This window comes from Sciurus vulgaris (genome assembly GCF_902686455.1).
Source record: "Sciurus vulgaris genome assembly, chromosome: 6".
Lineage (NCBI taxonomy): Eukaryota > Metazoa > Chordata > Mammalia > Rodentia > Sciuridae > Sciurus > Sciurus vulgaris.
The window spans coordinates 73,483,271-73,505,419 of record NC_136466.1 but is presented as its reverse complement, the minus strand read 5'-3'; the positions used below and the strand labels follow the sequence as shown (position 1 = coordinate 73,505,419).

At 43.0% G+C, this 22,149-nt stretch overlaps 1 protein-coding gene across 3 annotated transcripts; it reads right to left on the bottom strand.

Moving 5' to 3' along the window:
• Positions 1 to 389: 389 nt before the first annotated feature.
• On the bottom strand, positions 390 to 19,027 carry GFRA3 (GDNF family receptor alpha 3). 3 transcript variants are annotated; one of them, XR_013764471.1, is made up of 9 exons: positions 18,645 to 19,021; positions 13,681 to 13,968; positions 6,864 to 6,956; positions 4,920 to 5,232; positions 2,080 to 2,183; positions 1,783 to 1,917; positions 1,303 to 1,391; positions 956 to 1,105; positions 390 to 539 (listed from the first exon to the last, which is right to left on the bottom strand). XR_013764471.1 is itself a non-coding variant. In XM_079143975.1 (8 exons), exons 1-8 carry the CDS (start codon positions 18,715 to 18,717, stop codon positions 1,019 to 1,021), a joined length of 1,182 nt encoding a protein of 393 aa, XP_079000101.1. In that variant the 5' UTR covers positions 18,718 to 19,019; the 3' UTR covers positions 390 to 1,018. The 3 variants fall into 3 exon arrangements, 2 of the variants coding, with proteins under 2 accessions (XP_079000101.1, XP_079000102.1); XM_079143975.1 differs by having other exon boundaries at positions 390 to 1,105; positions 18,645 to 19,019; XM_079143976.1 differs by lacking the exon at positions 13,681 to 13,968 and having other exon boundaries at positions 390 to 1,105; positions 18,645 to 19,027.
• Positions 19,028 to 22,149: the final 3,122 nt, after the last annotated feature.

The window sequence follows — 22,149 nt, the reverse complement described above, 5'->3', positions numbered from 1 at the left end:
CAGGATTACAAATTTCCTGAGATTAAGGGCCAGTCTCCATTTTCTTCTGGCCTCCCATTATAATCTGGAGCAGAATCATGACATAAGCAGGTACTTCATAAATGCTGTGGTTGAGTAAAGACCTCCATCTCAGGAGCTGTGGCAAATTATAGGCAGTATCCCAGAAATGGCTAAAATGGGGATGGATATGAGGTCTATAGACTCCTTTAAGCTATTTTAAATTCCAATTCCATGTCAAGAACAGAGGCTGAGAGACTTAGCTGAAGTTATATAGCAGTAGTTCATAGGGCTGCTGTATCTCTTTACCACCTGGCCTGTATCCTTGTGTCTATAACACCTCAAATTCTGTATAAATTCACAATTTGATAAAATGGAAAAAGAGCAAAGTCTTAGGTCAAAATGTTTAATCATGATGCAAGAGGCCAGGGACTTTAGAACAGCAATAGGAATAAAGCAAGGCCCAAAGGTTTCAGCTCCCATTTCCCAAATGTTCTCCAGGATTCCAGGGCAGAGCAGGGCAAGCAGAAGGTTCCCATCCTCTGTTCAAAGGAGGGAATAAGAGGTCAGGAGTATTGCTCCAGGCTTCTTCACAAACAGAATGTCTTTCTAGGCTGCCTCAGAACTTCCAACCCTGCCTACCTGAAGAATTCAATGGGGAATGACTGATCTGTTAGATTCTGGGTGATCATGGTGGATGGGAGGAAGGGAGGAGAGAGCCTGGTGGAGCTGGTCACCACCAGAAGATATGGCTACACAGTGGCCACCAAATCCTAAGGAGGGCAGCCTGAGTCAGAAGTGAGGGTAAGGAGGGAATGAGAATTAGCTAATTAGGATCTGGAGGTCATAGCCTGTAGTATCCCTTGTGGCCTCATCTGGAGCCAACTGCATGTCCCAGGTTGGGTTGGGTTGCCATATTGTACACTACACCTCCTTTTGGATGCTGTTCTTTTCTCACCCTTCATAGGCTGCAATCAGGCTGGGTGTGGTGGCAGGGAAGAAGGCCTCTGGGAAAGTTCAGCTACCAGAGGCTCCAAAGTAGAATCAAGGTACATGTGCAGGAGAAAAGAAAGGACACCCATGGCTGTGGCCTCAGAGCAGGATTATTCTGTGAAGAAATGGAACAGAGTTCATTCAGAGGGCTATCTTTGCCCACCCTCACTACTTCAGCCTCAGTCAAGACTGCCCCCTGCCCCTGAGGTGTCTGTTAGAGGTCTATATCATGGTGCTCCCTTCCCTTTGCTTGGTTTGAGTTTTCCCTAGCTGGTCAGTAAAGTTTGAGGGGTGCAGCAGAAGAGGCCCTACCTGGCGCTCCATCACAGAAAAGGTGGGGTTTTCCCAGTCCTGGGAGAAGAGCTGGCTGTGATAATGCATCTTAGCTGCAATGGCCTCCACTGAACAGAGGAGAAAAGGAAGATTGGAAAGCACATGATGGAAGCAGATTTCCTAGACTCCCAAGGCAGGAAAGGGAATGGCATGGGGACCCTGGGATATAGGGGAAATGGTCGGTAGGAATGGGAATGGAGTACTGTCTCATTCTGCTTGCTTGTTCTTCAAGTTGGAGGTATCCCAGGGGCCTGGGCAGGTTGAACAGGCAGTGTGGGGGAGTCACTCAGGGAGTGGGAGAAGGAAGAAAGGCCCAGCTTTGGGGGAAGTCAAAACACAGAACTGGGCTGCTCGGAGGAGATGGATGAAACCAGTTTGGGTCACAGATTTGATCCCCTCCCATTACCCTGTCTTTAGCTGATGCAACCCAGGGGCTGGGAGCAAGAAGACTACACTCACTGAGGCAGGGGTTATGAGAGAAGGACCTCTCCAGCCGTTCGCACTCCTCCTGGAGGTTGCCACTGCCTCGGCAGGTGCAGCTTAAGGCAACACTAGTGTTGCTGCTGCTGATGAAGTTGGGGGTCATGGTAGTTCCTGTGGGATGAAGAAGGGAAACAGTTGTCAGGGCCCAGGCTAACTACTTCAGCTCCCACCCTCTCCCACCCATTTCAGGACCACACCATCTAGGTCTCCAGAGTATTCTCACCTTCAGGGTGAGCCCATCCTGTGGGTTCTCTATATATGCCCCAGCCTCACCAATCAGTCCCAGGTATGCTCGCAGACATCTGGACTGCTCTGTTGCACAAGTCCCCAGGATGTCCATAGGATGGCAGTGGATCTGGAAATCTGTCAGGCGTGATCTGGAAGAAAGGAAATTTCTTATTTGGCGGTTCTGAAGGCTGAACCTTGGGGTGCTCTACAACTGAGCTACACCCCCAGTCCTTTTAATTTATCTTAATTTTGAAACAGGGCCTCAAAATCACAATTTTTAGGACTTAAGATCCTCCTGCTTCAGCCTCCCAAGTAGCTGGAATTGGAGGCATAAGCCATTATGCCTCATTCAAGAAGGGAAATTTCAAGAGTTCCCCGGTGAGGATCTGACCTACAGCCTTTACCTTTGCTGCTCTTTAGCCTGGCAAGTTCATTGTCACCCCCTCCTCCTCTGCCTTCAGTGCTTGGTCCAGGGCCTCCTCTCCAGTGAAGCCTGCCCCTGTCACTTTTACCCCAGAGCCCTCAGCACATCACTCTGAATTTAGGTTCCATAATCTCTAATTATGAGTCTTGGCCACCTTCTTTCACCTCAGTTTCCTTGACTGTAAAATAGGATAAAAGCACAACCTGGCAGATTTCCATGAGAATGAAATAAGAGAATGTATGTATCACATCCAGCATCGTGCCTGACACATATTGTTTAATAAATGTTAGATCTGAGCTGGGCATGGTGGCACATGCCCATATCCCAGTGGCTCAGGAGGCTGAGGCAGAAGGATTACAAGTTCAAGGCCAGCCTTGGCAATTTAGCAATATCCTATCTGTAAATAAAAAATAAAAAGGGCTGAGAATGTAGCTCAGTAGCAGAGTAGCCCTGGGTTCAATCCCTAGTACTGCCAAATAAATAAATAAATAAATGTTAGATGTTATTATTATCACTATCATTTGTGGTTCTGGGGATTAAACCCAGGGACTCACACATTTTAGGCACTGAAGTATACTGAAATTTTTAAATAAAATTTAAAATTTTCAAATTTTATATTGAGTCAGGGTCTTGATAAGTTGCCCAGGTTAGTCTCAAACTTGTGATTCTCCTGTCTCAACTTCCCAAGTAGCTGGGATTATAGGTGTGCACCACCATACCCAGCTAAATGTTATTAACATTCATCCCGCAATAGGTAAAGCTAGTTCTGTATGGGTGATATAATTATGGGTGTTTTTCTTTGTATATGTTTTTCTGCATTTTTCAATACATTTATGTGTTAGGTCAAAGATTTACTTCTCTGTCACCTCCACTCAACTATGAATTCCTTAAAGATAGAGACAATATCTTAGTCATTTAACCCAGTACCTATTATATAATAGTATTAGCTACTAGTGTAGTAATAGGCAGTAGAGTAGAAGAGCTAAAAGCACAGACTCTAGTCAGACCTGTTTACCCCAAACTTAAAAAAACCTAACCTAATAGCTGTGTTCCATGTGTACCTATGAGTGGTTATTTCACCATTCTTTGCTGTGGTTTCTTCATTTGTAAACTGAGGATGACTAAAACAAAAGCATCTGTCTTTTAGGGTTCTTACGAGGTTTATATGAATTAATACATGTTAAGTACTTAAACCAATATCTGACCCATAGGAAGTACTCAGTAAATGCTAGTATTCTGATAATAGAGAGCCCTGACTAGGTGATATTTTGCAGATAAGGAAAGTGGCAATTAAAAAGGTGAAGTAACTTGCCCAGTGTCACAGAAAAGTAGATCCAAATTGTATATCATGGTTGGTGTGACATTCATTGTCAACAAATGTCACTTGACTAGATAAGTTCAACTTGCTGTTTTGTATTGAGAAGATAGGAAAACCAGATCAGAATTTCAAATTTTCAGGGGTGGGGTTATATAGAGCTCAGTGCCTAACATTTGTGAGACTCTGGGTTCAAACCTCAGCAATGAAATACAAACCTACCTATCTACATACCTGGAGTTCTTAAATGACAACAAATGACAAAATAAGCACTACCATTTATTGAGGACTTAACTCTGTCCCAGTAGGCTAAGCACTCTACATAGGTAATTTAACCATGACTAGAGGTCTGTCTTATTATTATAGTTTTTATAGAGAACCGAAAGTGATGGCACTCTAAGTTATGTGTTCAAGATCACATAAGACTTAAATTCACATCCAGCTGGGCTTGGTGGTGCATGTCTGTAATCCAAGGGACTCAGGAAGCTGCGGTGGGAGGATTACAAGTTCAAGGGCAGCCTCTACAACTCACAGAGACCTTGTATCAACATAAAAAATAAAAAGGGCTGGGGTGTGGTTCAGTGGTTAAGCACCCCTGGGTTCAATTTTAATTAACAATTAAAAAAACAAAAAAACCCTCACATCCTCTGACCTGATCCATCAGACCTATCCTATCACTACTAAAAAAAAAAAAAAAAAAAAAAAAAAAAAAAAATCAAGACAAAAATGTATCCCCAGAATGTCTACCTTTGCATCCCAAACAGAAAAAATGACTAGAAGGAAATGCTCACCAAATTATGGTAGATTATCTTTAGGTGAGGGAATTTTAGTATTTTTTTATACATGTTTATATTTTCTGAAGTTATTATACAAAGAAGGTCTTGTTATGTTTCCCAGGCTGATCTGGAACTCTGACTCAAGGAATCTTCCCTCCTCAGTCTTCTGAGAGCTGGAACTACAGGTGCGGTCACCACACCTGGACAAAAGCTATAATCCTTTTAATATGAGTTTCACAAAATAAGGCGAAGCAGCCAGTGAGTCCACTGTTCCTTAGGGCAGTGAGACCCAACCAGTGCAAGAAGGTGGCCAGAAGGAGTGGCACACGCCACACCCACGCCCACCCTGCTGCCCATGCCCTGCACCTACCTGCACAGTGGATCCGGAAGACAGAGGCGCTGCAATTCCAGACAGTTGGGGACCTCAGGTGGCAGTGCGCAGCTGGGAGCGATAGTGTTGCGCCTACGCTCTCCACAACCTCGGTCGGTGGGCAAGCAGGGGCACAGCAGCAGACCCTGTGCATAAGGCTCAGCAGCCTTCTCAAAGAAGGAACGCAGCTGTCCTAGGCAGACTTGGCGCTGGCAGCGATGTCCTGAGCAGGCCTCCCCATAACCCTTGCGTAGCCGGTCACACTTGTCATTAAGGGTACACAGCATAGCAAACTTGAGGCAGAGGTCGGAGTCTGTGGGGAAGTGGGGCCCTAAATCACTAGATGGCATCCTCTCTGCATACATGTAGTTCAGTATCCCTAAGGAACCCCAGCAAACCCCTGATTTGACAAGGAATGGAGGTAGGAGAAGAGGGAGGACTGTCCTGAATAAAGCCACTCCTAATCCAAGGCTCTCTCTCCCACCCACAAACTGTATCTGGTACTGTGAAGCCTTTCCCTTCTATTCCTCATCTTGACTAGGTAAAATCATCATCATCATCACTATCTATATATATCTAACATCCATTTATATAGAATCAAGCATCCTGAAAGTTCAAATAACCAAAATCCTTCTTTCAATGCTGTGCAGTGAGATCTGATGGTGGAAATCATAACCTAGAGGACTTGTAACATTCCACAACACTTTTTGTTATTTCCACAATCACAGAGTGCTGGGGACTCGAACCCGGGCCTCCCACATGAGAGGCAGGCACTCTACGAGATGGGCTATACGGCCTGCGCCACTTTTTGAACTGTTAGAAACAGATGCAAATTCTATTTAGGTTTGGTTTGCACCTGCTTGTTTTGTTCAGTTTCACTATCTCCTGCCCATCATTTATCTACTGACACATGCATAAAAGTTCTCCATACTCTGAGTCTTGGAAAAGTATGGCGATGTTTTTCTTTCTTTTCTTTTTTGCAGGTCTCAGTGTAGTTGTTGGAAATCAAACCCAGGGAACACAGGGCCTCATGCATGCTAAGCATGTGCCTTACTGCTAAGTTCCACCACTAGTCACCTGGTGGTTTTTCTGTTAACAGAATATTTCAGCCCCAGTACAATTGAATAACTTGAACAGGTTATTCACTGATTCCTTGTAACTAAGAGTTTGTTGTGTATGAATCTCTGTAGTTTTTCCTCAAAATTCTAATTCTAACACATAGAACTAGCTATACAACAAAGCTCACTGCAAAATTCTAATTTTAACATACAGAACTGACCATACAACAAAGCTTGCTTCTTCTCAAAAAATAGTTCATATATGTGTGTTCTTTTTCAATTAACTCTCAGTTTTGTGCTCCTGTAAAACACATGAATTAGGGCTGGGGAGATACCTCATTCAATAGAGTGGGTTCGATCCCCAGTACCGCAAAAAACAAACAAACAAAAAAAAAAACATGCATTATAGTCCTTGCCAGGCTGATAGTTCTCCACCCTAAGTCACCCCTTTGGGGAGTCACAATCTCATTTTCTCTGCCCAACACTTCACCCATCCCATTAGAATGGTTGAAAACAATTTTCTAGTTTTTATGGACAAAAAAGCTACTTTCCTTGCTATGGGTAAATATTCCATTTCTGTACTTTTCTTTCTGTGACTACTGCCACTCCCATCTTCCTCTTTGTAGGGATCAGAAGGACCTAATAGGCTCTCTTTGAATGCCTCCCTAATAAATGTTATTTTTTGATGACTCCAGTGAGAGCAGACCATGCAACGCAACTCAGACTTTTCTGACATGGTGTTTATTCAATCACCTGGCAGGCTTAGAAACTTATTCTGTAAGCCCCTAAGTTTGTGCTTCCCCCAGCTACCCTTCCCTCAGCCTGGCCCAGTCCAGCCTCCCACTTCCCAGTTTCCTATTCCCTACCCTAGGCTTGCCCTCCAAACCTGGTTTGAGCATGTCCAGCTTGCTGAGATTCATTTTCCAGGGTTTTCTAGTCACTGGGTCTTCATAGGGGGAGATATCCAGCTCATAGTCACCTAGAGACAAAGTAGGGGGTACCAGAATGCTGAGGGCCTGGGAGAGGTGGGAGCAGGAGGGGCTGAAGCTGCTAGATCAGATCTCAAAGCTCTATGCAGCAAAGGAAAAGGCACAACCTATAACGAGCTGCAAGGTATGCAAAGATAAGAAAAATGCAGAGCCATAAAGATATAGTGTGTCCAACAAATAAACTGATAAGAATAGAAGCCTTTAGGTTATTTGTTACTTGTTTAGGCTCACATAAGCTAACAAGAAGGGAAGTGGAGATATGAAATCTGGACTGATCCTGTTAGGTAGGAGTTCAGGGACATCAAGATGGTGGAGACCGGATATAAGAAAGATGCCACTGGACAAGACAGGGAGACAAGTCATGTTCCTGTTTATAGTAAGTCCCATTACCATGACAACTCCTGCCACTGGGGACTTATCACCATGACAACTCCTGCCACAGGTTCGATATATTAAAAGGACCAATGGGGGGTAAAGTGGGCAGTATTCTATTTAGGTTTTCTAAAGTAACTAATTGGGGGGGATTAGAGAATATTCTAATCAGGTATCATAAGGTAATCATTGGGAACAAAAGGGATAAGGTCTTCAATTTGGTCTGTAGAGAGAAGAGAATGACTCAGAGCTCAGCATCTCATTTCCAGACATTGGGGCCTTAAGCCTCTCTTGCTCAGCCCACTCTTCTCTACCTTATAGAGTGCTACCTTCACCTTCAATAAATCTGTACTTTTCTTTGTTATTTCTTTTTTTTTTTTGTACCAGAGACCCAGAGGCACTTAACCATTGAGCCACATTCCCAGCCCTGTTTTGTATTTTATTTAGAGACAGGGTCTCACTGAGTTGCTTAGGGCCTTGCTAAGTTGCTGAAGCTGGCTTTGAACTTTTGATCCTCCTGCCTCAGCCTCCAAAGCCAATGGGATTATAGCTGTGTGTCACACACCAGTTTTTTTTTTTTTTTTTTTTTTTTTTTTTTAATTTTTAGTTGTAGACACAATACCTTTATTTTATTTATCTTTATGTGGTGCTGAGGGATGAACCCAGTGCCTCATATACACAAGGCAAGCACTCTACCACTGAGCTACAACCGCTGCCCTTCCCTGGGCCCGTGCCCAGCTACTTCTGTGTGTCCTGCTCAATTCTTTGTTTGGGACACCAAGGACCCCAAGTGGACACTTTCAGTCTCCATCCCTAGCTATCAGACATATTGCCTGTGGGTTTGGAATCAGGCAAGGAAACTCTCTTGTTTTCTCTTGCTATCATAGAAGTGACAATGGGGACTGTGTTCCAGGTCTGAATGCTTGGCTATAGAAATCTATAGCATTCTGGAGAAATGAAAGTTGAGGCCAGGCACTAATTGAGAAAAACAGAGAAAGAAAAGGGAAAATGATCTCAAAGCAGATGCACTTTTCTCAGACACCCCCAAGGGGTTGCAGACTCCTTAAGGGGACTTATTAAGTTTTATCAAATCAGTGTATTGCTCTTATGCTTGGGAGGGGCTCAATAAATATTGGTTAATAAATCTTGTTGGAAGAGAGAGATGAAGAAGATAAGCTTTCAGGAATGTCATCCAATAAGTCTTCGTAAATGCATTTTCAGGTGGGCAGGAATATGGACGTTATCAGGCAAACAAGAGAGGATGGGCTAGATAGATAGGAAGACCTCAGAGCTCTCAAGAGGAAAGAAAGCAGAGAAGCAAGAGGATCCTGGAAGTCATCTCTGGGGAAGTTCAAAAAGAGAAGTAAGCAAGATGAGGAGTAGAAAACAGAGAACAAGTGGTGTGGTAAAATTGTATTATTGTTCAAATTATTTGTTCCCCACACTTTGGGAGGATTATACCTTCCTATCTGTTGCCATGTGACTGTCACAGCTCTTGTAGAGGCACATACTTCACCTGTCCTTCAGTGTCAGGCTTGGCCAAGTGATTTGCTATGGCCTGTGGCCTGTGAGTTGAAGTGCAGAAGCTTTTTTTTTTTGCTATGGGGGTTTAACTGAGGAGTCCTTAACCACTGAGCCACATCTCCAGAACTTTTTCTATTTTTTTAAAATATTTTTTTTAGTTGCTGATGAACGTTTAACTTCTTTATTTATACTTGGTGCTGAGGATCAAACTTAGTGCTTCACACATTCTAGGCAAGTGACCTACCACTGAGCCACAACCCCAGGGTCTCTATTTTACTTTGAGACAGGTCTCACTAAGTTGCTGCTTTGAACTCAGAATCTTCCTGCCTCAGCCTCCCAAGCCACTGGGATTACAGGTGTGTGCCACCGTGCCTAGTCTGAGCAGAAGTTTTAAGAACCATCACATTGCCAGGTGTGGTAGAGCAGCTTGGGAGGTTGAGGAAGAAGGATTGCAAGTTCAAGGCCAGCCTCAGCAATTTAGTGAAGCCCTAAGCAACTTAGTTGAGATCCTGTCTCAAAATAAAAAAATGAAAAGGGTTGGGGAATTTGGCTCAGTGGTTAAGCACCTGTGGGTTTAGTCCTCAATATCATAAAAAAAAAAAAAAAAGAAGAACCACCATTATATTGTTCTTTTTTCCCTCTACCAGCCTGAATCTTTGAATGAAGACAACAAATAGAACAGAGACAAAGCCATCACTTGAAAGTCTGCTGCACATATATAAGCAAGAAATAAATTTTTATTGTTAAAAGACAGACATGTGAGGGTGGGCTGGTTGGAACTTAAGCTTAACCTAGCAAATTCTTATTAAAAATGCAATCAAGGAGCAGGGTGTGGCGGCACACACCTGTAATCCCAGCAGTTTGAGAGGCTGAGGCAGGAGGATTCCAAGTTCCAGGCCAATCTCTACAATTTAGCAAAACTGTCAAAAATAAAAAGTAAAAAGGGCTGGAGATAGCTTAGTGGTAAAGTGTCCCTAGGTTCAATCTCCAGTACCAAAAAAAAGAAAAAAAGAAAGAAAAAGCAATTGGAGGCTGGGTATAGTGGCACACCCCTCTAACCCTAGCAATTTGGGAGACTGAGAGAAGAGGATCACAAATTTGAGGGTAGCCTCACTAACTCAGTGAGGCCCTAAGTAACTGAGTAAGGCCCTGCTCAAAATAATAAAAAAAGAGCTGAGATGTAGCTCAGTGGCAAAGTACCCCTGGGGTTCAATCCCCAGTATCCCTCCCACACACAAAAACAATGCAATTAAGGGGTTGGAAGGTGTTGCTCAGTGGTAGAATGCTTGCCTAGTATCCCCCCCCCCCCTTTTTATTTTTTGTGGTGCTGCAGACTGAATCCAGGGCCTTGTGCTTGGGAAGCAAGCACTCTACCAACTGAGCTATATCTACAGTCCCTTGCCTAGTATCCTTGAGGTCCTGGTTTTGATCCCCAGTATCACAAAAACAAAAATAAAAAACAAAAAAAAAAAAATTGGGGGAAGGGGAAGAAAAAATGCAATTTGTACTAGAGGTAGATCGCTTCAGGAACAAAACAAACAGACAACAAACCCCCAAGTATGTGGCATTTCTTTGGGACTGGGCAGTGGATAGAGTAGTTTTCTGGAGGCTGGAAAAGTCCAAATGCTTTGTTGCCTCCCAATAACTTCTTAGGAAAATGATTTTATGCTGAATGAGCTTTTGCTTTAAGGGGAAGAAGCTGAGAAGCAGGTTACTGGTGTGTCTTGATTGCTACTGGCTGCATTTGGCAAGTTATTACAAGAAAAACAGAAGCTCAGAAAAGAATTGGCCAGTTCAGTAGATGGGGCATGGTGGTGCTTGTCTGCAGTCCCAGCTACTGGAGAGACTGAGGCAGGAGGATTACTTGAGTCCAGGAGTTCCAGACCAGCCTAGATGTAGTGAGAAACTGTCTTTTTTTTTTGGTACCAGGAATTGAACTCCTGGGCACTCAACCACTGAGCCACATCCCCAGCACTTTTTTGTATTTTATTTAGAGATAGGGTCTCACCCAGTTGTTTAGTGCCTCGTTGTTACTAAGGCTGGCTTTGAGAAACTGTCTTGGTAAAAATAAAAATAAAAAATAAAAATATTGGGTGGTTTATAAGCAGGGAGGAAATGGACAAAAAAATTGGAAATTACAAGACGTGAAAAATTAAGAGCTACAGCACTGTATCTCATATTCAAATGGTAAAAGATAAAATTGAAAAATGCTTTGAGTGATAAAGTTGATTACATTCAGCCTTGGGGAAAAGACCAAATCAAGTATGTGGCTATCCTGCAGTTTGTGGAGATTTCTCAATTGATTAAGGTAGGTACCAAATAAATCCTGCCAGTTGGACAAATGTACTCAGGCAAAGAAAACTAAAGTAATGATTCCCATAGAGGTCTGATAGGGACAAGAAACTTCTAATTAGGTCTAGAAAGAGATATATGTCTTGAATTATGGGAAAGGCTACTGGCACATGAGATGAAGGAATCAAAACATAAAAAGCAATTACTTTTTGAGAGACTTATACTACTAACAGCTAACAGCCTGGATTAAAAGATACTGTGATTATTTGAGACTTAAAATGCCCCAACATTCCTCAGGCAGGAAGCAGGCTGAGAATGCTTCTCCAGTCCCAGAGGTTATAGTCTCCAATGCCCTTTTCAAACGTGGTAAAGAGAATAATGGAAAATCCAGGACCTCCCAGAGGGTTGAGCCAAGAACCCTGGAGAACAATGGATAGGGCAGCTACACCCACAGAGACAAAAAAAAAAGGGTGGGGACATGGTCGTAGCTTCTTATAGAACAATCCTGGGTTGGGGATGTGGTAAGTGGAGAAGTGCTAGCCTGGCATATGTGAGACCCTGGGTTTGATCCCTAGCAAAGAGGGCCCTTGCAAAATCTGCCCGGCAAAATTTCAGAATTTTCTGAATCAGTGTCTGCTGTTTGCCTCTCATTCCTTCCCATTCTGAGAGTGTTTGTTGTTATCCTGACCCTGTCCTATTATTGTACACTGAGTATGTATGGGAGGCAAATGACCTGTCTTTTTAGTTCACAGGTTTCTATGATGAAGATAAACTAGGGCTAGGCATGGTGACACATGCTTGTAATCCCAGCAACTCTAGAGGATGAGGCAGGAGGATCATAAGTTTGAGGCCAGTCTCAGCAACTTATTGAGACCCTATCTCAAAAAACAAACAAACCCAGATATAGAAACTATCATGAGATCCTAAGATCCTAGACTCGGAGCTTGATGTTGGGTTCAGATAGAACTTTTAGGGCATCTTCTTTGGAAAAGTATGTGAGTATATTTTACTTGTGGAAGGGAGGGAAATTAATATTTTTATCAAGGTGTAAACTGGTAAATTGTATTATTGTTTCCAATTATTCTTTGCCTTCTCTATAAGATTAAATATCTTCACTTATTGTCATGTGATTTATTTATTAATTTTTAATTTTTTTTGGTACTGGGGATAGAACCCCAGGGGATTGAACCCCAAGAGTGCTTTACCATTGAGCTACATCCCCAGGCCTTTTTGAGACAGGGTCTCACTAAGTTGCTAAGACTGGACTCAAATTTGCAAACTTCCTGCCTCAATCTCCTGAGTTGCTGAGTTGCTGAGATTATGTGCCACCACGTCCAGTTTTGCCATGTTATTTCTGATGTCTCCCTAAAGGAGGGGTACACTTCCCCAATCTAGTGATGTCAGGCTTGTTCGTGTGATTTTCGTTCTTTGCAATGTGTGTATAATATCTGAACAGGGTTTTGTTGTTGTTGTTGTTTTGGTACTGGGGATTGAACACAGGGTACTCTATCACTGAGCTATAATCCCAACCCTTTTAATATTTATTTTGAGACAGGGTCTCACTAAGTTGCCAAGGAAAGCCTCAAACTTGTGATCTTCATGCCTTAGCTTCCTAAGTATTACAGGTGTGCCACCATGCCTGGCCTTTGAAAACATTGTATGGTTTACCAATGCTCATTTCCTTCAGCCTTGAGAAGGGAACATCCCTCATAAAGGCTATACCTTTAGCCTGGATCACAAAATGACAGACATGAACACAGCTCAGAACATGAGCAAGAATTAAACTTTTGTTTTGCAAGTCTCTATTTTGTTCACAACGTAGTTCAGTAAAAGCTGATTAATAAAGAAAGAGGCCTATAGAAAGAGTCAGAAATAGTTCCTCTCTTTGACTTTTTTTGTGACTTCTTTTACCATCCATCTCCTGTCCTGTTAATCATATCCTTTCTGCAAAGGCTGGCCTGAGACGCTACCACTCAGTCTCTGAACTTGTGGACTACATGGTCTTTAGAGTTTGTATACATGGTATTTGGAGTTAAAACCATTTTCCCCAACTCCTCTCCATATCTTTCTGTTCCAGGACTCCCCAAATTGAATCTGTACCTGGTTCAGAACTCTGTCAAGAGGAAACTACAGGTAAGAAAAGAGGAAACAGGAAAAAGTGAGAGCAGTGTTATGAGGGCTCAAAGGGATACTGCCAATTTTTCCCTCCATCTCTTACTGATGTCAAATGCAGAGGTTCATCATCAGCCCCATCAGAATCTACCATGTGGCCCATATCCTGCAGAATTACAAAACAACTCCCAAAGTGGGGCACACCTGTAATCCCAGGAAGAGAGGCAGGAGAATCCCAAATTCAAGGACAGCCCAGGTAACTTAGTAAGATTCTGTTTCAAAACAAAAAGGACTGGGGATGTAGCTCAGTGGTAGAGTGCCTCTGGGCTCAATACCCCATAATGCAAACAAAACAGAACGAAATCCCAAAAGTCATCCTTCTCAGCTTAGTCCACTCTAGGATAGGGGTCTCACCGATGCTGCGGGCAGGGTGAATGGTCCAATAGATGTCCAGGCAGGTAGCTTGATTCTTCATGCGTCGGTGGCATGTGCAGCCTATCAGAGAGCTATTCCTGAGTTTTTGTGCTGCTTCTAGGCAGTCTGCAGGGACAGAAGACTCCTCTAAGGGCAATGGGGTGCTCAGACTAGAGGTGCAAGACCCCAGGTGGTGGTAGGCAGCCTTGCAAGTGGGATCAGCCTGGCACTTCCTCCTGGCCTGGATACAACTGTTCCTGAGCCGGCCCTCTGTGGGAAGGGGGTCTCCTGTGGAGAGATCAAGTGAGTCACATAAGGTCAGAGTAGCTGTCTGGGAGTATTAGGCCAGTTGTGAGGTAGGACTGGGGAGATTCCTGATGAAACCTTGAGAAAATCTTAGCATAGCACAAATTGCCTTTAGGAATGATGTGGAGAGAACAAAGTCCAGCAGACCCTCCTTTGCATCCTAAATTCAATCATACAAGTCCCATTAGTAACTCCCCAACATATGTAGAATCCATCTACTTTTTTATTTAGGGTTGGTTTGCACCTGCCTGTTCTGTTCAGTTTTATTATATCACTTGCCCATCATTCATCTACTGATTCATGCATAAAAGTTCTTGGAGTCTTGGAAAAGTATGATGATGTTTCTTTTTTTTTTTTTTTTAAACTTTTTTCCATGTCTGTCTCTTTAGCCAGGCCTTCTTACTGGTATCAATTCCATCTTCCAAACATATTCTCTCATACAATCTTAACACTTTTTTTAAATTAATTTTTAATTGGAAAACTTTTCATTAAGGTAAAATTCACACAGAATTAACTTTCTTAAAGTACACAATTAAGTGGCATTTAGAACATTCATAATGTTGTTGAAACTATCACTTCTAATTCCAATACGTTTTCATCATCCCAAAAGGAAACACATATCCATTAAACAACCACTCCTTATTCACTCTTCCCTCCAGCAGCCTCTGGCAACCACTAATCTGCTTTCTGTCTCTATGGATTTACCTATCCTTTATACTTCATTTAAATAGTATTATTTAATTTTGCTTGATTTTTTTTTTTGGGGGGGGTACTGCATATTGAACTCAGGGTGCTTTACCACTGAGCTATCTCCCCAGCCCCAACTTTTAATTTTGAGACAGGGTTTGCTAAATTGCTGAGGCTGGACTCAAAACTGCAATCCTCCCTCCTCAGCCTTCCAAATGCTGGGATTACAAATGTGTACATCACTGCCTGGCTAACATATTTAATCTTTTATATCTGACTTCTCTCACCTAGCATATTAAGGTCCACCCATACTGTAGTTTGTTTCAATGCTTCATTCATTTTTATGGGTGACTATTCCATTGCATGGGTATATCACATTTTGTTTGTTCATTCATTAATTGATGGGCATTTGTATCCATCCTTTGGTTATTGTGACTGCTTCTTTGGTTATATGTAACTTGTATCATTCATATATAAGTATTGTTTGAACACCTGTTTTCAATTTGTTTGGGTAGATACCTAGGAATAGAGCTGCTGGGTCATACAGTAATTCTCTGTTTAACTTTCTGGGGAACTGCCAGACTGTTTACCACAGCAGCCATAACATTTTACATTCCCACTAGCAATATATGAAGATCTTAGTCTCTATACTTACTTGATAACTCGTTATTTTCCTTTTTTTTATTATGGCCATCCTTGTGGGTATGAAATGCTATCTCATTGTGGTTTTTATTTGCATTTCCCTAATAACTAAGGATATTGAGCATATTTTTATGTTCTTGTTATCCATTTACACATTTTGTTTAGTAATATGCTTTTTTCCTTCAGTACTGGGATTAAACTCAGGAATATTTTATCTCTGAGCTATATCCCCAAATCTTTTTAATTTTATTTTGGGACAGGGTCTAAGTTGGCCAATTTGGCCTCAAACTTGTGATCCTCCTGCCTCAGCCACCCAAGTAGCTGGGATTATAGGTTTATGCCATTGCACCTGGCATTGTAAAATTTACCTATGTTGGCAAGTATAGTAGGAAATAGCTTATTTTCGTTGTTGCATAGCATGCCATTGTGTAAACATAACACAATTCTACTGCTGATTGACATATGGGGTTTGTGTTTTGTTTTTGTTTTTTGAACTGGGGGGATTGAACCCAGGGGCACTTTAGCACTAAGCTATATTTACGGTTCTTTTTTGAGATAGGGTCTCCCTAAGTTGCTTAGGCTGGTCCTGAACTTGTGATCCTCTTGCCTCAGCCTCCTGAGTTGCTGGGATTACAGGTATTCGCCACCATGTCAGGCTATGTACCCTGATTTATAAGACTTTTGTAAGACTTGGTTCCTTTTTATTTTTTATTTTGAGACAGGGTCTCACTATTTTGCATACAGCCTCTCTAAATTGCTGAGGCTAGCTTCAAACCTGTGATACTCCTGTCTCAGCCTGAGCCACTGAGATTATAGGTATGCACCAATGCCTTACTGATCAGTTTTTTGACATCTCTTTCACTTTCCTCATTCTAGTCCCAGCCCTGCCTATGACAATTCATTTTCTGGACCTTAGTTTCTTCAACTGTAAAATGGGGGGACCCAGGCTCAGTAGTAGAGTGCTTACCTAGCATGCACAAGGCCATGGGTTTGTTCCCGGTGGGCGAGGGGTGGGGTGGGGGGAATACTGGATTGAATTAGAGTTTCTTAAAGGAACGGATGAAGAAGAGATGATAGATTTCTTTTAGGGATATATCAGAATTTCTAAAGAGAATGCATAGTTTAAAAAAAGCATATTTAAGCCTGATGCAGTGTGCCTGTAGTCCCAGCTACACAGGAGTGGGGACAGGAGGATCACCTGAGCCCAGGTTGGGGGTGGGGGAGGAAAAGAAAGGGAGAGAGGCAGGCAGGGAGGGAGGGAGAATATAAAAAGCTCATTTGATAATTTAATATGTGGAAAATGAAAAAAAAAAGTTTGAAATTTCAAAAAATATTAGCCAGCCACGGTGGAACACACTTGTAATCCCAGAGATTCAGAACGCTGAGGCAGGTGGATCACAAGTTCCAGGCCAATTTTGGCAACTTAGTGTGATCTGAAAATAAAAAAATAAAAGGGCCATGCACCATGGCTCACATAATTCCGGTGGCTCGGGAGGCTGAGGCAGAAGGATTGCAAGTTCAAAGCCTGATTCAGCAATTTAGTGAGGCCCTAAGAAACTTGTGAGATGCTTTCTCATTAAAAAAAAAAAAAAAAAAAAAAAGGGGTCTGGGAATGTGGCTCTGTGGTTAAGTGCCCCTGGGTTCAATCTCTGGTACAATAAAGTAAAATAAAAAGATAAAAAGGACTGGAAGTTGAAATTTAAGAAAGGTATGAGATTTTAAAACCTTTACCAAAAAGGGGGACATGGATTTAAACAGGTTGAGAAATTCTAAAACTTTAAGATGCTAATCCAGGTATATACTCAGTAAGTGAACACTGAAAGAAATAGCAGGTTCAAGTCACTGCTGTCACTGGAGTAAGTGAATATTTAACTGAACTTAAATATTGAGTTATAACCATTTTCAAAAGAAAATCTAATTTCTTAATTTTTCAGGGGTACTGAGGATTGAACCCAGGAGAAATTGCTGAGGTGGGCTTTGAACCTGCAATCCTTCTGCCTTAGCCTTCTGAGCTGCTGGAATTACAGGCAAGAACCACCCTGTAGCTCAACCCCCAGCTATTTTTTAGTCTGAGACAGGGTTTTGGTCTTCTTAAAGTTGTGACTAGTGGTCAACATTTAAAGTCTTTTTCTTCCTTCCTTCCATATCTGTCTCACAACCAAGATTGTATTTCTACAGTACCACTGTGTGAAAGGAGGTGATGGGGTAATGTGTTTGGTAGGAGCCCCACAATGACAGTCCATGTACCTATCCCATGGGTATGGGCATGGGTGTTTTTCCAGGGATGGTGGAGCCTAGGCTGCTTTTCTTCAGGGAATGGCATGGTCCTAAAAACAAGCTGTGGACTAGATATCCCACAAAACACCTGGTATGGATGAATCTTTTAACCACAAAGGAAGGCATGGGATAGGTGGCTTGAGGGAAAGATCATCCAGCTCAAGGGGGCATCTTCTACACCAATTTAAAAAGTAAACATGAGACTGGAGTGGTGGACCAAGCCTGTAATCCCAGAGACTCTGGTCGCTAAGGCAGGAGGACCTCAAGTTTGAAGCCAGCCTCAGCAACTTAGCAAGGCTCTAAGTAACTTAGACCCTGTCTCAAATTAAAAAAAAAAAAAAAAAATTTTTTTCTTAAAGTGTGTGTGTATGCGGGATGCTGGGGGTGTGATAGTGGGTAAGCCCCCAGGGTTCAATCTCTTGTACAAAAATAAGTAAGTATATGGTATGATGGGGTTGCGTAGGTTTAAAATTCTCAATATACAACCAAATAATGATGTTACCAAGTTCTGGGCAGTTTACGACCTTAAAGGGCGTGGAGAGAAGTTGAAGGCTGCTTAGAGGAAATGGCAGTCCTGCCCATGATCAGATTCTTCTCGCTTCCTAGAGATAAAAGTCTTATAGTAGCCTGGCTGCAAGTTATTTTGTAATTGTGTAGATGTGTCTCAAAAGAGTGAAGAGGCACTAGGTTCCCCAGCACCACATAAAAAAACGAAATAGACAAAATATAGGTATTGTGTCCATCTACAACTAAAAAACGTTAAAAAAAAAAAAAAGTGAAGAGGGAGAATCAGGAGTGAGGAGATACTTGCGTGTCCAGGTCAATGCTGGCACTCAATCTACATGAGTTCAGACACTGTATTAGCCATGGTACCCAGATTCTTCCCGGCCCTCTGGTCTTCCTCCTCCCGTTTCCCACTCTCCGGAACCGACGAAAGAACGGAACGTGGAGGCAGCTGCACCCATGGTGTCCCGCCTACACGCTCACCTCTACCTGCCCGTCCCTACGTCCGTGGCGGGTTCCAGCTGCACCTACCCACAGACTACACTCACCAGCTCCGAGGGGAAGCAACAGCAGCAGTAGTAAGATCACCCGCGGCGGCAGCTGGTTCGCTGGGCGCACCATGGCGGGGTGTGGGCGCCAGGTGTCCGCCCCCGAGGGCGCTTTGCCTCTGCCGGGCACCTCTCTCCTGTTCCTAGAGCTTACGCTCAGCAAGCAGGACTCCCTCCGCCGGCGCCTCCCACCGTCCCCTCACGCCCCTCCTTGCTAGGCGCCGACACTCTCCCCACCAGGGTCCGAGGCGCCGCCCTACAACTCCGAAGCGCGAGTCCGCACCACGCCACCTCTTCTTCTGGACAGAGAAGGGCGGCAGAAGCGGGAGCGGTTTGGGTGCCCAGGAGGATGCTCCACTCGAATCTACCCACCTGCTGACAACTTCACTTAGCAAGACTGTGGAAGCTGCCGCTGGAGACTCTTCATCTCCGAGGCTCAAATATTTTTTCAAAAAAAAAAAAAAAAAAGCACCCTTTCTCACTTTTCCAACCCCGCCTCTTCATCCCAGGAACAACAGCAACCACCATAGATTGTCTTGTAACAAAATTTGAACAAACAAGGGTACTTGCGTTTCTAATATTTTTTATCTTAGAATTTGCACATGTTATCTCATTTGCCCCTCAAGTATCTTCCAGGGTAAGAGTCCATGGTGATGATTAAAATCAAGATTTTGCAAAGATGGGCCCCAGATAGGTGAAATGACTTGCTGAGAGCATAACGGGGGCAAGTTCCCAGGAGCTTCATCAGACTAAACTACTTCACAATTCAGCCCTTCCACCCATCCCAGCTAAATAGCAGAGATTTCCCTGGACCAAACAAGATCACAAAAGGTGGTAACTGGAGAGACCATTCAGAAGCCCCATCATTTTCAGATGATGAGTTTCAGAGAGCAAGCTCCACTGCCAGGATTAAACTAAGTAGAAACACAGCTGTGCCCGGAATCCAGAATCCCCATCTGTAAAGGATAAGGGAATTCAATGGGCCTAGGCCTGATTCCCACCAGCTCCCAGCATAAAGATAGAATGACTTGGAAGAACTGATAAGCAGTGCCCAGAAGAAAAAAGGATGATGAAAGGAGGTGTGTGGAGGTTCATCCCTTAACACTCCAACTTGGGCCCTATCCTTACTTCCACAATCCGCCTGGCGGAAGGCCAGGAGAGCGGGTATTGCAAAGTGCAATATAAACCTCTGAGATTTATTGGCTGCTGCTTCTGAACGTGGCCATCCTGCTGTGGCCTCTGGGGGGCATTTGCCGATGTAATCAGCCCAGAAAGAGAGTCATTTCAGCCAGGGGTGTAAATCACCCTTCACAAAGCTAGGAAAGACATGTGGCCCTAGATAAGGAAGGAGACTGATGTGGCCTCTGTGCCCTTCCCTCCCTTCTCCTGCCCAAGGGGAGCTGGTTTCTGAGCTGTAATGCACTTTAAATGGAGTTTGTGCTTCTTTTTAATCTATATCTGCCCTGCCAGTTTTACAGGAGAGCTGTGAAAGTGAACATCTGGCAGCCCGGCTATTATACAGGGCCTGTTTTATCCCAGTTTTTCTGCCTCTATGGAGCTTTCCCAAGCCTCCAGTACAGTTAGGAAACCTACAGAAGGGCTGCTCCTGGGCTCAACTTTCCACTCCACTCTGGCAATAATTTCATAAGGAATTTACAAAGCAAAAGGAAATATTTTCAGGTGGTTGGAATGTTAAGAAAATTCTAAAACCCACGAACCCACAAAGATGTGGGTGGTAGTCAAGGGATATCCCCTTCCTCCAGTAACTGCATCAGGTCAAATTCAGGGTAGGAGAATGCCTACTGCTTATCCAATGATGTCCTAAAGGAATGCAGGACCAGGGTCAAACTGACAGGCTGAAAGCAATGCCCAATTTCACCTGTAAGAGACCAGCCTTTCTGAGTAAATGAAGTGCCTGGAGTATTATTTCTGCCTGGGTACTAGAGTGGAGAGCCCAACATCGCTGGTCCTTTAATGAGGACTAGTAACCAAGGCTAGGGGATGGTTGAAGAAGTCTCTGCAAATAAATATGACTCCAAGACTAATATTGACAGCCCTCCAGCATATTCTCTCCCCACCAACCATGTGCTGCTGTTACTGCCAACACCTGCTAGATAAAAAACATTGCCAGGCTGGGGTTGTGGCTCAGTGGTAAAGCACTTGCCTAGCATGAGTGAGGCACAGAGTTCAATTCTCAGTACCACGTAAAAAAATAAAGATATTGTGTCCATCTACAGCTAAAAATATTTAAAAACAAATCCTTTAAAAATAATTGCCATTGGGAGCCTTGTGGATAACAGCCTGTTCTACAAAGATACTAGCCATCATTCGATTCAATAATGTCTTTTGAACTCGAGTATGGATTCAGTTTTATGCTAGGTGCAAAATGATTAAAACATAAACCCTGCCCTAAGAGGGCCTTACAGACTAGTGACTGGGACTCAAAGGTTCAAAGTATCTGTGTCATACTGTACTTCCATTAGCAATGTTGATTTTCTCCTATTATGGTCACTCTTTATGAACTCTGCCTTCTCTCAAGTCCTCTCTCCTTGTTGGGCTCTAAATTCCCACTGCTATCCTAAACTGGGTCTATAGCAGCCTAGTGAATAGTTAAGATCAAGGCTTTACAGATTGCCAGGATTCAATGCCATCTTCAACCCATGCAAGTGACCTTAGGCAAATAACATAATTTTTCTGTGCTTCCATTTATTCATATGTAAAATTAAGAATAACAGTATCTCTTTCATGCAAAGGTTATAAGGATTAAATAAGTACACAGAGTATGGGGTTTAGCATAGTGCCTGCAACATTGCACTGAATAAATGATGTCATACCAGGTGTCATGTAGGAGTTAATTATTCTATGAAGTTGACCAGCCCCCATCACTTGACCTGCTGATTTAGAGCTGGAGGCTGCAGTATTTCTTCCTTTTTCTAAATATGCTAGGACAGAGTGGTTGTAGGGATGAGAACAAAGAGAATCATTTTCTACCTTCTCAGTTCCTCAAAAGCAGGGATTGTATCACGTTAGAATATCTGTAATACTTAGAATTAAAACAGCTTTCAGATATATGTTTAAAGGAACTGGTGTTTCCTTATCATTTGCCTGAACTGAATGGGGAGAAAACAGTCCATGCCTCCCGCTGTATACTCTTGATAAAGTCAGGCAGGTACTGGGCTGTTTGATAACCAATTTTTAGCCAAAAGATTTCCATTCTTTATTATTTGACCTATATTTATTACTTGCCAATTAGTGCCAGCTAATTCCAAGGGCACCACACATTGACCCCCTACACATTGACATGCTGTGTTTTTGTTGCTGGAATTAAACCAAGAGCTTTGCACATGCTAGGCAAGCACTCGACCACTAAGCTGCTATATACCCTGGCTCCCCACATTGTTCTTTGATGAGGATTTGGTAATAGTAAAATCCACACACAAAGGGTACAGACTCTGGAGCCATATTGTCTGAGTTCAAATCCAATTTTGCCATTAGCTTCTTAAAT